Source organism: Strigops habroptila, chromosome 4, assembly GCF_004027225.2.
Source record: "Strigops habroptila isolate Jane chromosome 4, bStrHab1.2.pri, whole genome shotgun sequence".
Taxonomy (NCBI): Eukaryota; Metazoa; Chordata; class Aves; order Psittaciformes; family Psittacidae; genus Strigops; species Strigops habroptila.
The window spans coordinates 56,410,267-56,427,802 of NC_046358.1; the positions used below are offsets into that span (position 1 = coordinate 56,410,267).

At 34.5% G+C, this 17,536-nt stretch overlaps 1 protein-coding gene across 5 annotated transcripts in view; it reads right to left on the minus strand.

The window, feature by feature from the left end:
* SBF2 (SET binding factor 2) overlaps positions 1 to 17,536 on the minus strand; it is a 305,339-nt gene that overhangs the window by 38,397 nt on the left and 249,406 nt on the right. For all 5 annotated transcript variants that reach the window (XM_030483971.1, XM_030483973.1, XM_030483974.1 and 2 more), the window contains exons 22-31: positions 17,253 to 17,423; positions 15,423 to 15,685; positions 13,979 to 14,151; positions 13,642 to 13,715; positions 13,057 to 13,252; positions 11,745 to 11,872; positions 9,175 to 9,350; positions 8,111 to 8,256; positions 4,014 to 4,212; positions 1,866 to 2,062 (exon numbers count right to left, since the gene is read on the minus strand). In XM_030483971.1, coding sequence (XP_030339831.1) covers positions 1,866 to 2,062; positions 4,014 to 4,212; positions 8,111 to 8,256; positions 9,175 to 9,350; positions 11,745 to 11,872; positions 13,057 to 13,252; positions 13,642 to 13,715; positions 13,979 to 14,151; positions 15,423 to 15,685; positions 17,253 to 17,423 — 1,723 coding nt within the window. The remainder of the gene's footprint in view (positions 1 to 1,865; positions 2,063 to 4,013; positions 4,213 to 8,110; positions 8,257 to 9,174; positions 9,351 to 11,744; positions 11,873 to 13,056; positions 13,253 to 13,641; positions 13,716 to 13,978; positions 14,152 to 15,422; positions 15,686 to 17,252; positions 17,424 to 17,536) is intronic.

Consider the following 17,536-nt stretch of genomic DNA (forward strand, 5'->3'; position numbering starts at 1 on the left):
AAAGAAACAGTAACTCCAAAAGCTAGTACCTGACCAACAGTTATTGTCAATCAGACTATCTACTGCCTAAAATATTGCTGGAAGTATGCAATAACAATATAAAAGACTATATAAAATGAAAAAAAGAAAGCACCTACAAAAGCGATGAGATTACACAAAGGAAACATGATTTAATGGGTCAGGCTTTGAAAATCTTGTTTTGGAAGGCTCTCATACTCCCATGCACACAGAAATCATAGCTACAACAGAAAACATGGACGTGTTTGTCTTTCTATAATTTGCAGACTATTCCTGCAGAATTTTTCCCATTTATTCTATTTATACTAGGTTTAAGATGCCTGACCAGTATTTCAGCTAAAACAATCAGTATTAAATCAGTTTATAAGACTAACATTTCAATTACCATGCTTAGGATTCACACCATAAACCAGTGGAACAACTGGTGTAGCTCGTAGCTTTGGCAGCTGCTGTGTTAACTACTGGAAGTACTCTGCTGATTCATTTTATGAATCTTTCCAACAAAAATGCATTATATAAAAATAATTACCTTGCTCCTCACTCCAACTAAAAGACACCCCACAAAACATAAAGAGACACACTGAAGCAATGCTAAGGCAGTGATTATTCAGCTGATAATTACTGATTAACAAATCAATGTTAATTATTTGTTAATAATGCACAAATACAGTGTTAATGTAACAAATGTTCTTCTAGTATCTCTGAAATTGTGAGATTTTAAAGGTGCATTTGATATACACAAAATCTCATATAGGTAAACATTATGTCTGATATAAACTGTTCTTTACAAGTAGGAAAATTGTGGTTTTCATAAAGTTACTCTGTGAAGGAAAAACTCCAGAGGACTGCAAAAAATATTTAAATAGTATACTTTTCAAACTACTTTTATGTGACTTGCACATATTTGTACAGTATGCTTGTTAAAGGTTTTGAAAAATTCAATAGACAAACTCCTCATTAGAGTAATACCTTTTAATTGTGTTTTAGTCATTATTGGGGTGAAATACAAACATAAACAGGACTGATGAATTTCTTTGCTATCTTAATGAGTTCCTGTTATTCCAATTCTACCTCACTTTTTCTCAAAAAATAAAAATTACAGCTTAATTCTAGAATAATTTCTAGATAACTATCACTTTGATTAAAGAGAATACTGACTTTTTCTTCAGCAATATGCCAAATTCACTCTTGGCATGAAATTAACTCTGAAGAAACTATCAGCATAAGAGATAGTAAATCCAGGCAGTCACAATAAGTAGCCTAAACATTGTCTGTGACTGATAAAAGTCAGCTAATGTTCTTTCCAAGATTAATGTTGCCCTAAGGTTATATTCTTCTGAAAAAATAACTATTTTGACAAATCTTGTGGTGGTCAAATCTTGATCACACAAAAGAAGAGATTTATTTAATGCAAAGACCCCAACTATCTTTCAGGCCTATGTTTTATAAAAGGAAGGTAAAAGTTAAACTAGTATTACAATTAAAAACTTGAGAAAAAAGAGTGGATAATGGTATAACCCTCTATTAAAAGGAACAACATACACTCATATTAACCAACGAAAAGGAAAAAGATAGTTTAAGGGAAACAGTAAGTTTGCATTATGCTTGGCAGAAGACATTTAGTACATACATAATCTCTGATTAAATTTTTCATTGACATTTTTGAACCACTTCCATACCATTCAGGATCTGCTTCTTGGCATACAGTAATTAAACTGAACTAATATGATACCAGATAACCATTCATATCCTGAGACTTGATTCAATCATATCACTGACTTCCAATAGAAAAGTAACTATTTCTACATAAAATTACTTATACAGAAAGTCTAACTGCATCAATTCACCTGTAGTGTGTGTGTTTTGGGATTTGAAGAGGCCAACAACACCTTTTCCATGAAAGCCCCCAGACCTAAGTAGAAGAGTACTGGTTTTAGCGTTCTTCCAACAAACAACCGGTAGGCGATTGTGACGGTAACAGCGAGCAACTCTCTGGAGACTGCTGTCTTGAACAGACTGAGGTACTACCAGAAGGCCAGGATAACTATATTGACAAAATGGTGAAAAAAATTGGAGAAAAAAAAAAATTAATTAAAATTGCTTTCAAAATGTTAAACAATGAAAAAGAAAAAAATCCTAAAATTACAAGCTGAATATACATCTTAATGAAAATACACCTCAACTGTTACAATAATTTATTTACTGTCATTTTTAGCCCAATCCTAGCAAATACATTGATTTGTAAAGAAAACTGCATTTTAAAAACAACTTTAATGAAAAGAAAGAAAAGTAAGATTATCACTACTAGTCTCTCTCCATTTAAGGTTATGTTATATTTTATTTGGTAGTATTTTTCTTCCTATGTATCTCTTATCTGTCACTATTAGTGGCTATATATGGCTAATGAATCTATATTTTTGAGCATGACAGAAAAGTGAATGTTGGGGCACTCAAATAATGCTGTAGTTTTGTTCCAACATTTGTATATGAAATATGAGAATTGAAAGGAAAGAATGTTAGATTGCCTAAAGTATCACAACTAAAACAATAGGGTTTGGTTTATGTCAAAATACATTTAAATTTTACAGTCAGATTCCTTGGAACAATAAATTTGAAACTGCATTTTTGTGTACTTTTTAAAACACTACAATATATTGAGAGATTAGGAAATTCACTGATGTAATACCTTTAAAAATAGAAACCCCAGCAAGAACATAGTTTTGTTCATGTCAGTGAAAGAAGTATTCAAGTAAGAAAGTATTCAAGTAAGAAAGATTATTTTCTATCTCCTCCAAAAAAATTTCAATTTAAGTGACAATTTCATATGTTAAGAAGAAACTAAGTTAGTGTTTACTAAAGCTTTGTTCCTGTAAATTAAATTCTTCGACATTTATTGAACTGCCCTCATACAAAATCAATGTACATACTATTTACGGTCCACTGAAAACACAGTAACCAAACTAATATGGCACTAGATATGTATCTATATCCTCAGATTTTTAATCCACTCAGATGTTAATTATCTTTTCCAAAAAATCCTACCAAATATTAAAACCTGGTGGTTTTAGGAAAGAGTTGTCTGCATAATGTTCAAAGCATAATAAGAATGTAGATTTAATGCCTTCATTTGCATTGTAGTCAGTGGTGATTGACCAAAACTGGTTATTAGTCTGTTTTTCAAGGCAGAAAACAAGACAGGCTCTATTATTTTTCCTGTGTGCCCTTCTTTCATGAAAAACTGGTGATTTCATTATTCATAATGAAAGGAATGACTAGCCAAAACTGGCTTTAGAGAATGCAAATGCTCTTCTGATATGACCCATGCAGATAGCCTTTTGTATTAAAAAGAATTTTTGTGGGTAGTGGTCATTAACTACAACAGCTTTCACACCAAAAAAGGAGTTAGTAACATTCATGTGTTAAAACACAGCATGTGACTTTCAGCACATGACAAATTTTTAAAATAGTGTAGATACCTTCATAAATAAAATTTAAAATATGCTTTTTATGAAGAAAATAGTTACGTATAATGGTTTTTAAGGCTTGCTTTTTTATTTAGGAATAATCATATTTTAATGCAAATAGCCTAATGATTTAGACATCAGTATAGAAAACCAAGAGAGAGAAACTCCTTTAAAAGGCAATTTAGAGTATGCAGGTTAGGCTCTTTCAAAAGTGCCAGGGGCACTCTCTTTTCATTTGCTATAGAAAGAACCAAGGAAGTAAGACTTGTGTTGTCTGACGGAGCTCCTGGGGCAGTTCTGAAAGCTCACTTCTGACTACCATGGCTGGCAGTCCTTCCAAATCTGATGAATACGTATGCAGTCACCAGAAGACAAATCTCTGAGTGGAATACAAATAGCTTCAAGGTCACTAGTTGAACACTCCTACTGTGGACAAAAATTTTCTCACAATAAGTTGCTTTAATGGATACATCATACGATGTGTGCGTTATGTCATCTTTATTTTCAACTTCACTGAATTGGTAAACTCACCTCCTGCAAAGTGAATACATCCTGTTCAGTGCAGTTACTCTCAAGTATTCTGTTTTTGAACGGGAAGAGTTACTACTGATGGTCCCTAGTCCCAAACGTTGATAGTCCCTGAAACAAGCTCTTTCTACTAATTGCTCCATTGTTGATTTTTCTGATGCTTTTAGGGTACCACTTGTGTGCATCTCGCTGTCATCTGAAACTGAAGTGAAAAATCTTTAAGAGTTTGCTATTGGGGAAGACAAGAAAATGATGCTGTTTTCTTCTGAACAAAATACTAGTTTGTTTTACTGCCAGTGACAAATGACAAGAACTAATACATATAAACTACGGTTTATAGAATTATAAGTAATAAAATAATATTTTAGTCAGGAAGCCTGAATATATTGCACAGTTACCTACTGCACTTGCGACTGGCACGGCTGACAGCTCTCTTGCTAAAATCCTGGAAAATGTTATCTCATATATTCATCCGAATGGAACTGAAGGCAGATAATCTGTCTTTCAACAATTTATGAAAACCTGTTAAACTCACAACTGCTATACAAAGATATATACAAGCCAGAATAATAAAAAATGTGCACATAAATTCCTTAGAACTCCAAGTTAAAATGGACCTCGCAATTCTTTTAAACTACCTTCAAAAGATACAGCAAACATTTTAAGGCTTAGTTCAAGTAAAAAAAATGTTTCTGTGTCATAATTTCACAACAGATGACTGTTAGTTTCTTAATGCGTCAGTTTCAATGTCAAAGAGCACCTTTCTTCAGCCATGAATGTCAGCAGCACTTTCCAAACCAGAAAAACCTTTAACCATGAGAGATAAAAAACATGTCACAAGTTTAAACTACACTGAAATTCAAGTCAAGCAAGGTCTTGGTGCAATACCTGCCACCTGCCTGTTATTGACACTTCCAACTATTTCCAAATACTTCTGAAAGCAGACTTACTGTTCACAGCATGTATCGGTTACTTGCTACCACCTCAAGCATGGAAATATGTGCATATGAGGGGAAATATTTCTTCATGAATGAGGTACTAAAAAATACGTAAGGATTTAAATTTAAACACTACTTTATAAAAGTGGAAATTAAAATTATTTTTAAAAATAAAAATGATAGTACAATTAAAATTTTACTGGCAGTAGACAATGTTAAGAATTTACAGCAGTAGAACCCATACACTTTTTTTTGTGTGCTTTTTAGCATAAAAGTTAAATGAATAATTTTATTGGCCCTGCAGCTCATCAAACAACAACAATTCTCTATTGGACCTAAATAAAACAGAGTTTAACACTGTGGATATCTCCTCTTTTTTATATGTTTTCCTATTTGTTATGATAAAAAAGAACTTACAAAACATTTACTAGTATAAAGTGTGCCAACAAGAAACAAATTAAATGAGTTTTAGAAAGAATTTGATTTTGAGGCATACAGAAACTTGATATTTAACAGTTTTGAATGGAAAGCTATAACTGACCCAAGTAAGATGAAGGTGCATTTTTTAAAATACTGTTTTCTAAATGCATTTTTCTCTCAGGAAAGCAGGTATGTTGGTGATCAGAATTTGCAAAATATTCTCCTGTGCATTAAAAGCTAGAGATTATGACAGCTCATGTCAGTATCCATAACCTGAAGAAGGAGATGAAGATGTTTTGCTATCTCAAATTTAAAATAGGATTCTTTTAAATTTGATTTTGAAAATAAGAGGAATAATCCCCGTATTTTACTGGTCCTGAGATATGACTGTTCGTAAAAGTCAGTTTTACAGTCTCCCATTTTATGGAACACACCAGTATTATCACCTATAGGAAACACAATTTAGTAGTGATGAGATTCTAAGCTCTGAAAATAAAAAGATGGGGAGGAATTGGAGAGAAAGTAGGTGTTCATTAGTAGCAAATAATAACTAGACTACTGTCCCCAGTTCTGGAAATCACACTGCAAGTTATACGTGTTATATGTGGACCTGCTGAAGAGGCCCAAGAGCAATGAAGATGATCAGAAGTCTATCAAGACTGATAAAGAACTAAAAACTGCAGATATTTCATATCCAGAGAATAACAGAAAATATGGACAATACAGTCCATACATATATTAAGCACCGCAATCAGAATGAAGGGAATCATCTCTTCTTTATGTATATAGTGGCAGAATAAGTGAAGGTTTTAAGTTGGGGCAAGGAAATATCTAGGCCTGAATATCAGAAAGTTGCTTGTTTTCTCCAGCAACAGGATGGTTAAAGCATTAGTACAAAGGGCCTAGAGTTGTGGAACATTCATCTCTGAAAGCTTTTAAGAAAAAGTTAGGTAAACATCTGTGAGGAATAGATTAAGTATGTTGATCTTGCTGTGGGGCACAGAGATGGAGTAAGATGATCTCTTGAAGCTCCTTCCAACCCTATCTTTAACATTTTTTTTAAGACAATGCACCACCTGCTGCAGATAGCTGCAATTTGCTTTATTGTTGGTATAGCTGCATAGTTTCCTATACTTCAGTTTTTGAGACTTGCAAACAAAAAGCCATTCATGGCAGTCAATATAAAAGAAACTTGCAGTGATTAAAAAGCAAATTTCCTATGGCTATTTGTACTCTGTCTGAAGCAAAGAGTTACTACTGTTATCAGCTGACTACACCTGAGGTGTCAGTGCAGTGTGGAGAGAAAAGCAAACTGTCAGACTTTGATCACTTTACATGTTCCCAGTCAAAACATCTGGAAAGCAGTAGGTAGAAAGCTTCACAATTCATAGTTTTGCAAGGGGAGTAAAAAAGTGACTATCGCTAATGGTTATAGAGCACCTGTGCTTATGGAAGAATGTAGCTGTTTTGTACATAAGCAATGCAAAAATTCTTAAAGATTTCTTCATTGTCGAGATAAGTACCAATACACGGGTATGCTTATGCTTGGTGTCTCTGGGTGAAGGACACAAAACCGCCTAAAAGTCATGCATGAACAGCCTGCAGAATGGCTTCTGACCCAAAGAATCTGCAACATCAGAACACATACTAACTCAGCACTTAAGGAAGATGCCAAAAATTAAATTAAGAATGTCATTTTTCAGCACTGTAAACACATCCTGTGTTTTATAATACTTTCTTTTTGCCCCTTTTCCACCACTTTTATCTGAAATGAAAGAAGAGAAACAATATTTTTTAGCTTTCCTGGAATAGCTTTCTTCCATTTTAGAGAGAACAGCGGCAGTGCAGTAAGACGGTCCTGCTTCAGACAACTTTTATCTGTTTATGTATCTGCTCATAAGTCACATAAGTTGCCTTGCTCACTGACCAAATATTCCAAAGGAAAATTTGGCTTCTTTGACGTTTTGAAGAGATTATTAGTGTTTGATAAACACTTCATTATCTGAAATGCCTTTTTTAAAAAAAGAAAGAATGGTACGACAAAACAATACCTGTTTTACGTACAGGAGAATCTGGTTCCCTCTAGTGGTTTATTATAAATTAGCACTGGTCCAGATAAGGATATACTGACAGCAGCACATGGTAGGAAAAGAAGTATTTGGAAAAGAGTCAAACTCCATACCAACACAAACTATACAAAGTGCCCAAATCACTTTCTACCTTCTGTCCCAAAATTCTTTCAAACAAAATTTGGAAAAATGGAATTTCTGGTAGTAATGACTTCTGCTGCTTTCAGAAATCATTTGTCACTTCCACATCTGAAAGTCTCCCATAGTATTTGCTCTTTGTTGAATCTCACCAGTTACTGCTTTCCCATCATAGACTAACTGCAGATGTCATCATGATGTCTAAAGATAAATGGGAGCTACAATATTCTTCTGAGCTGTTCCATCCACATTATTATGATGTAAAAAATGGTAACAAGATACTATATGCAAATATTTTGATAAAAGATAATAATCTAGTATTTTGCTTTACCACTGAATGAAGTCAACTTCCTCTTTTGCCTCATCATTACAAAAGAAAATGCTTACTGAGTGTACATACTTGAAACCTTTCTCTTTCCTGTCTAGGAAGACTCTGCAATTTCTTTTTGAATACATCTCTTATTCAACACCTTGGAATGAAAGCATAATAGGATAGACTTATCAACCAACATGGAAAAAACTGTTTCACTATTACCAGAGATATCATCTTCTTCATTCCAGCCTGGGCGATTCCCTCTTTCTTCCACTATTGTGCCTGTCTTCTTCTTTAATAAATATTGGCGTCCAATTGTCATCTTCCCAGCACGTTTTGCTCCTTTCACAATGCTTTTTGAGAAGGTACTATAAATTCATAGCAATAAAAATATTTAGAAAGATGCATATGATTCTCCCCAATAGTGTGTAGATTTTTATGATGAACCCACTTATCCAAATAAAATGTATTTCATGTAATTTTTCATTTAATATAATGACAAAAATTATAACCAGAAAATTTACTTCCTATATTAATTTTTAAACACCAATTTTATTACTTTGAGATAAATTTGTATCTATTATGTCTAATGATAATGAATAAGCAGCCATCATCTTTCTCTAGATATTTGTATTTTGCTAGCAATGTAATATATCTAAAAAGTTCACAAAGTAAAGGTAGAAAAGACAGAAATTGCTGTTTTAGGATTCCATGACTAACTTGGGATTTTACTTTCCTGTGTCAACAATGCAATAATCCACAGAGAATCACAGCAACCACCACTCTAGAACAGACTAATAATCCATCTAGTCTAGTAAAAATGTATGTATCACAAACTTCAAAAGAGGATAAAGCTCATACTCTAGATAAAAAAAACACTAGGACAACTGTACAGACTGTATTAATGGTAAAATCAGTTACAAACCACATTAGGTTATTAATCTATAAAGTAATATACAAGAAATCTATTTTTTATGTTGGCATAGTTTAGAGAACTGAAGATGCTACTTTTATGTGTTCCAAAATGTAATGAGATGCTTGTTAGAGTTTACTGCAGCCAGAAATTTGGATAAATAATATATATTTATACCAAACTGACATGTATATCGTACTAATCTACCTTTTATTCTGGAAATACAAGAAGACGTGGAATAGCAACCAGTTATTTTGACTTTCCTGAAAAGTGCCTGAATGATCTGCATTTCTGCAAAGCTTTCAGACTGTCCAATGTATTTGACTGAAACTAAACAAGAACATTAATAATAAAAGAAGAAGAATGACTATACCGGAATGACGTGTTCTTTTCTTTTTGTTTTGGTAAAATTATCTGTGGTGCTGTTTGCCCAGCTGCAAATGCAAAAGTGCTGAAGATAGACTGAGGATAACGGAACTTCATTAACTGTTTCTTAAATATTTCCACCACTTCAGGACTTACTTCTTCATCAAATGCTACTTTAATTAACTGCATATTAAAGATATGACATGTCAGAAATGGAAAAAACCCAATATTATAGAATTCAAGAATTTCAAAGATCCTAAAATATATTAGCAAAATTCCCATACTTGCATACATGCAGTACTATGCTCATTGGAAAAATACAAATATATATACATATATCTTATTGGTTTTGAGGGATATTACATGTTATTAATTTTTTATTTAATTTTTACATTTAAGTCCTAAGACTAAGGTATATTCACTAAAAAGCATCCGGAATTCTAATCATATCAAACACAAATATTTTGTTAAATCCAAGTAGTACTGCTGGCACTAAGATGCCTACAACAGTTCAAATATTAGTCACATGGGACAGCTTAGCTTGGAAATACTCTGCCAGCTCTGCCCATATACTGGAAACTAAGGTTGTAATGCACTTCAAAGACTATCATCAAACCAACAATTTCAGCATTCATAAGTCACAACCATTATACTTCCATTACTCAGCCATTCCAATTTCTGCCTCACCTTGCAAAGAATAAAAAGCTACTACTAATAAAAAAGTAATAGTGAAATCCAATCCTTAAAATGCACTAACCTTGTGCTATTCAATCCTGATCTACCTACCCACTAAAAATGCTTTTCGAAATGTTTTTTGGGAAAAAAAAAAAATATAACAAAAGAATCCCACTCTTCATCTTCAGCCATGAGGAGTCAGCAAACAATGAAATATCCTAGAGCTTTATTTCTGAAGGCATACCTATAAACCATTTCAATGTCTTTTTCTTTGCTATCTAGAAGGTGCATTTCATCACTGCTTTTTAAATTTCACTTGTTTTTTAAATACTTTCCAAATGACTAATAACTCTGTTGTTCTAGGACCTCCTTGAAAAGAGCTCTGGAATCTTTAGGGGTCACACTGATCTGAAGTTTTAAAGAGATTAAATAGCATAACTGCAGCAAACACCTGAAAGTCATAATTAATAAGCAAACAGGAGGGGCTATTTCATACTGTATTGAACTCTAGCTGTTACAAAGGGAACAGAAAGTAAACTGTTTGCTGATTATTTTTGTTCTCATAACCTAATACAAAACTATGCTAAACAAAAGCAAAGATGATGTTTGACCAGAATCCAGCACAGAAAACACTGAGCTGTGTCTGTATTTAGCACATTGTTGAAGTATGCTAACTATTCTGGTAAAAAGATTTCTGGAAAATCGAAGTCCTTGTGAAGTCCACAACAAGAACTTTTTGTCAACTGCTTTACTCACGTTTATTCCTAACCATATGCTTTCGAATACGGTCACAGAATGATTTAGGTTGGAAAGGACCTTAAAGATCATCTAGTTCTAAGCCCCCTGCCACAGGCAGGGACACCTTCCACTAGACCAGGTTGCTCAAAGCCCCATCCAACCTGGCCTTGAACAATTCCAAGGATGGGGCATCCACAGCTTCCCTGGGTAACCTGTTTGGTGCCTCACCACCCTCATACTGAAGAATTTTGTCATAATATCTAATCATGAACAATTAGCTAAATAATGTCCATTATTTAAGGAACTAGTAAAATGCTCATGATCTATTTTATTATGTGTTCAAATGTTAGAGTTTTTGTTCTCAATGAAAATATAATTCTGCAGTCACCTAACCCAACAAATATCTCATACTTTAAGTACTGCAGTCTACTTTCAATCCATGATATAAAATTCTTTGCCTTCAACCTTCCATCTCTTAGGGTTTGACTACCTTCAAGATCACCACCAGGACAAAACATTAAGGGAAGACTTCAGAGACCTCATGATTCCTAACTCTTACAAGTCCACCTCTACCAATCACCCTGCAGTATATGCTTCTGAACACACTGAGGCAGAACCTACAGACAGGAAACTATCAGGACCTGTACAGAAGTCAGGATCTGTGCAAGTCACATGGAGGCTCATTGGTTCTGGCCAATGGCGGGTAGCCTAAAGATTCCTGGAAGTGCAGGTTCCATGTGAGGTGTGCCGTGACTTTCTGCCATGAATTTTTAAAGAACGCTGGTAAAATGACAAGTCTGGAGAACAAAGCAGTATTTATAGCCTTTCCATATACATTCCATGTAGCTGAAGGAGAGAGAAAGCATGCTTCCACTGGCCTGCCTAGGCCTCTACTTATTCAACATTGAGAGATTTGGACCCAAAATAGCCCTTTACTGGATCCACAATTGAAAGGCGAGGAAAGGAGTGAAAAGAAATCAAATTTGAAAATGATAACCCTCTAAGCATCACCTGGGCCAAGAAACACCAGGGTTTCTGTGAGAGGACTTCATTTTCTATTGACTTTACATGGCAGAAAACTGAACACAAATATCAGAACAAAGCGCTGCTCCTAAATATTTTGAGCTGTGTTGTCACATAAATTTTTAAAAAGCTTCCTTTTACCTGAAAGGTAGCTGAAGTGATCTGCAGTCCTTCCTGCATACTCTGCTGCAGCTGGTTTTGTATAGTGATCTTCTTCTCCTTCGTAACAGATGCAATAGGAAAGCTCCGGATCACTGTCTGCTCTCCAACTGAGGACCATAATATTGTATTTACAGATACTTGTTAGATCACAGAATGAGATCTGGTTTGGTCACATTGTACTTTGAATAGATAGGAATGAGGGAGTACAAAGCAAAACAAAAGTAATGGTACCTAATTAATTTCAGGCAAAATACCTGAAAAGGTAAATTCCTAAAGTATGATTAGTAATCTGAATTTCTGCTTAATTACAGCTGGGATGATTAGAAAAATATTCTCCTTCCTTCTGAGTCTGTATACACGATGGAAATGTACACCCAAAATCTAGGTTGATAGGGGGTGAAAGAAACAGTTTCAATCTTACTCAAATTTCGCACTGCATTATACAACTTATAAACAATGAATGATATACACTGATATCTTTATGCATGAGCATGAACTTTTCACAATATATTTATACTTCTGAAAGACAATATGCTTAGAAACGGCAGATGTCAAAATATAAAGATTTATCATTCAGGAGAGCTAGTTCCAGTACATATTAAAAAGAATACTGAATTTACTAATAGATATTTGAGAGAATACTAACTCATAAATATGTTTCATTTAACAGACTTCCAGTGGTTGAAAAAACCACTGTTTAATGAAAAGCTACGGGAAGTGGAAGCTGCAGGTCTCACACAGTATATATATTCTCTCTTAGTAGTGAAGAAGCTTACAAATACTGCTCTATAAAGCAGCATTATTAGACCAACTTTACAGTTGGATCTCAGATACAAATACACTAAGCATTTTGTCCATTCAAAAGTCTATGGAAATTACTAAAGTATAGTCATGAATGTCCTTATTTGCTGTCTCCAACTTCAGGTAGTCCGTGAAAACCCATAATGTCACAGGACTGACTACTGAAGTTTCCTCTAAGACAAGTTCATAATATTATGATATTACATAAATTATTGAAGACAGGAATACTACACACATGAATAAACAAATATTTAGCATCTAATGCCTTACCTGAATAAGTTCTAGTTAAATTAAATGTAAATCCAAAGTCAATGACTGTCACATCTAGTGATAAAAACCTACATTAAGAGATTATTCTTATCTGACAAACATGAAAAGTTATACTGTGACGTACATACATTTTGATGTTGATGTTATACTAGGTGGATAGGCCAGCTCAAAGTCCTGCCTGTCTGAAGGACTACAATTCTCACTGTTTAATTTTTCTTACCCAGTTGATCATGAGGAGTGCCTTTAAATATAATTCTGTAAGTGGTAAGGAACAAAGCTCCTTCAGCAGGGAGGATGTGAGGACCTCCAAGCAGTCCTCCTGTAGCTTCCTCTCTGCCATCAGGATCCAGTAGCACACGGAGACCTTCACAAACAAATTCTTCTCCTGGCAGTAAAGTTGGCCGCAGAATTTTGGGCTGATGCAAATAAATGAAAGTGTAAGTGTAACGGTGATATCAGTGTTATACCTCAATCTAGTTCTAATATTTGGCTTAAAAAACCTGAAAACAAAATTGTTATGAGACTGAGTCCAAAGAAGGGAGATGGAGTTTGGACTCAACTAAGAGAAATGGGTCTGAAAAAACAGTGGGCATGCAATAGCTTGCTTATGATCAGAAGTTTGGCTCTACTAGTTTTACAAGTTCGTATTTCATGAGACCAAAGCCAAGCATTTTATTTATCACTGGTGGAAATTTTCTTTCAATGTTTTGATATTTCCTCGTAACATTATAAGAGGAAAAAAAGATGACTAAATTGAATGATTCTAATACTTGTAAAGAATACAAATATGTTTCATAACACTTGCCTTCTGTATTGGTGGAAGCCGCCTACTCTCACGATGGACAGCCTCCAGGGTCTCTATGTGCATTGCAACAATGCCTGGAAAGCAGTAATACCGTAAATGAAGACTTACATAATATGAAAGAGAAAGTTGCAATCTAATTAAAACTCTGCTATTCTGAAATTCTCAAATTTAAACATCAAAGGAACAATGGCTTGAAATTCAACAGCAATTACAGTCTAGAAAAGAAATCTAACCTTCTAAGTTCACTGAAAGTAACTGAAACCAAAAAGTGCATTTCTCTTACTAAAAAAAAAAATAGAAAAAAGAAAGACTACAAACCACACGTCACAATTCCTACCTGGTATCATACAATGAAGACCCTTGATGTGATCTTGCGTAACGCCGCTCTCTGTGCAAACCTTGTCAATAAATCTTGTGATGAAGCGTACAACTGCATTTGCAACATCATTGTTCTCAGAGTCCTCAAATCCACTTTCAGTGTCATAACTCTCTGCAACACTGCCTGCAATACTATAGACATAAATAAAAGAAATTTCAAGTCTGGAAAATTTCAACTGGTGATGCAAAGGCGATATCTGGCTAGACACAGACAAGCTGTGAGGTTTTTTTTTCTAGCTACAATACATAAACCTTGCTAAAAGCACACGGTGGTACCACAGTTACATCGTATTTTCATTGTCACTAACACTGTTAGAACTGTGTGGATGATGACATAGGAGAATTTTCCCTCCATGAATTCAGCACAGACAGGCCCACAAGAGAAAGCGAGCTTGGAAGCGAGCTCTATGTCTTCTCCTCATGAAGTCAAATACATTATTTGCAACCCACGGTAAACAAATATCCAGTTACATAGAGAAAGATACATTAAGTGAATATTTTGGTTGCAGAGCAAAGCATTCAAAAGCAAAAAGGCCATAAAAATAGCTTTTTGTGCATCAGATAAAAGTGCAAGCAAGTCAGTGGGAGATGTACTTTGAATGTCTAAAAACGCTTCCCATAATAATATTAAAGGTCAGATTCACACATTACAACATATGTGGTTATCAAGTGATACAACCTGTCTCCTGAGCACATCCTAATGTCTGAGTTTAGAGGTGTTTAGTCAGCAGAAATTAGTAGCCATGGGAAGTCTGATACTGATAGGAAGCCTATCCTTTACATGATGCCGGTGTTCTCATACAGTGTTCTACAATTTTATCAGGTGGGAATTCTGACAGATCATAGGTGATAATGAAAATAATATCTAGAGAGAAAGGAAGGCTATTTTATAGATTTGCATGCTAGAGAATGTAACTGGCATTTATACTCCTCCTGCCTCCTTAGTAATTTAACTTTTGCCATAGTAGTTTAGCCCTCTTGCTTTGTGTGACCTCAGTGCCTTCCTTGCAGCTTTTGAAACTGGGATTTTATGGATGCTATACAAATGCTTTCTTGATTTTAGGTTCATACACTGAGTTTTTCAAGTTATATAACAGTAGGTTTTGGCGTGCTGTTTTCTTTCTCATCATACCCAATATTTGCTTTCAGTGTTTGCATTACTAGATTACAAATTCTTACTGTAACAATAAAACTTTTATGTTCCTTTAAATGGTGGCAGATTGCTCCAGATTAAGTTCTGTTATTTAAGAGGAACCATGTTAGACTACTCTCCTTAATTAATGAACTTGAAAAGACATGAAGATACTGAAATAATCTGGTATTTAGAACAAATCCTGAAAATTAAGAAGCTTTTCAGAATTGTGACCCATCCTGACTGATTACTGCTGAAGTTGTATACCCACCTGTTTGTGACAATACTGTTGCTTCCACTCTCCCAGTCACCAGTAGCCGATGTTCTCAACAACTTGTTCTTACTTGTATCCAGTGGTACTAGCAGGTAGACCATGAGGTTAGCAAAATGAATTGCCTGGCTGAAAACTGTACTTTCTTCATTCTGGATGAGTTCCTGCTGCGTTTGCTTATTAAGAGTTGGCCATAATCGCAATTGCTCAGCAGCCAGGTCCATTGCTGTCTTATCCTGGTCTGAACCTACAGAATTTTTCTCCTAGAAGACATGTAGAATGGAATAAAAAAGGCACAGAAAAATAACAAAGCTGGAATATTAAAAATAAAAAAATGTTTAGTCAAAACCTTATTAAACTTCTTCAGTAAACTGTATATTAATTTTAAAAGAAAAATAACTACACTCAATAGGGTTTAAGAAGAGTTATGATTATAGGAACTGAGCTTTGAAAGCAGTTTACTGAAATATGCAAGTAGCACGATGTGGACAGATCTAAATAACAACTTCTTTCTAGATGTGTTTCATGCTATACAATCACCCATGTTTCTTCAGAGTGGTTTACTGATTTTAATATAGTCGCTCTCGTTAGCTTATCCACTTAGCTCACATAAAAGCAAGCATAAATCGGATTGAGAAGCTCATTGCTTCATGCAGGTAATATTCACCAAATTCCTAGGATGTTCAGGTGAAGCAAGCTTTTATATAAGTAGTTTCCAGACCAGCTGAAACATTCATGCTTTTACATGTTGAGTCCAATTCTAGCTTTTGGTTGAAACAAACCAGGTAGGTTGCACATAGTCAAATTGTATTATAGCCTGAGGAAGTTAGAATAAAGGAATCTGGCAGCCGATATTAGTGACATAATGCCTGATGTTAAATTATTAAAGGACTAGGTATCTTGTAAATGTTTTTCTATACTAAGTTAAAGTTGACCAAATTTTCCATATGGACACATGTGAGGGTTAAAGTAGATGCTTGCTTTTAAGTTCTGCTACTCTCTACGTCTTTACACAGAGTCAGACTTTAAAGGGTTCCCCATACACAGTCCCACAGTCCCTTGCTCTTTATCCCTCATACGTCTGACATGCCTTTTCTGTTCCTCATTCTGACTCCTTTCCTGGGAATATCTCTATTTTACTTCCTGTCTCTACAGTGCTGTATGACTTTGGAGAGCATACACTTTTCAGTCACATAGTTGATAATAAACATACAAGAAGAGAGATTACAAACGGCTCTTTCCTATGTGTATGTGATGCGCCTTAAAAAAAAAAAAAGAAAAAAGAAAAAAAGAAAAAAAGTTATTTCAGCATGCTGCAAGGCTTCCCATTATACTTTTATTTTTGCATTACAGATGTACTTTCATATTACTGAGACATATAATTTGTGTTCTGGAAGATCTGTCCAATTTCACTAAAGCAGACTGAGTGCCATTCAACAGAAACCACCCTAGGGTTTGGTAATAACCTAACACTGGGCACAAGAACTGCTGCTAGCTTAGATTATTCATATAACAGAATTGTCGCTTGTTTGTGACACTGCTATACAATAACTTACTACTCTCAGGAAAAACATATATTTGAAAGTGTGGAAATTTATACAAAAAGTGGTTGTTTGAAAAATCACAAGCAACATCAAATTATAATGCTTTGCAGATAAATGTAATTTTTTGTTATTTTTCATGTTATTTTATGCTGTTTAACATGGCAAAAATGAAAGAAAAAGACATTAAATGGGAGAAACCACAACTTACCGCTCTATAACTTAGGAGACAATTAAAAAGTGAATAAAAATACTACCTTGATATTTACTTTATAATATATTCTCCTACCTTTTGTCTCAACTGTACTGCATGGTTGTCATCTTTGGCTGAAAGGTAGAGGGAACGAACTTGATTTTGCACATTGCTATAAAAGGTTGTTTCCCAAAACTGTTGGTTAGTCCAGATAGGATGGTCTTGCACACAGGTGTAAGCAAACTGACTAACTCCAGGTGCTAATTTCTGAAAGCACAAACCATGCAAAACTGACATATTAGTACTATTATTTAATTTCCTTTAAGGCTATGGCTTGACTATTGAAATACATATACCTAAAATAAGGTGTACAGAATGAA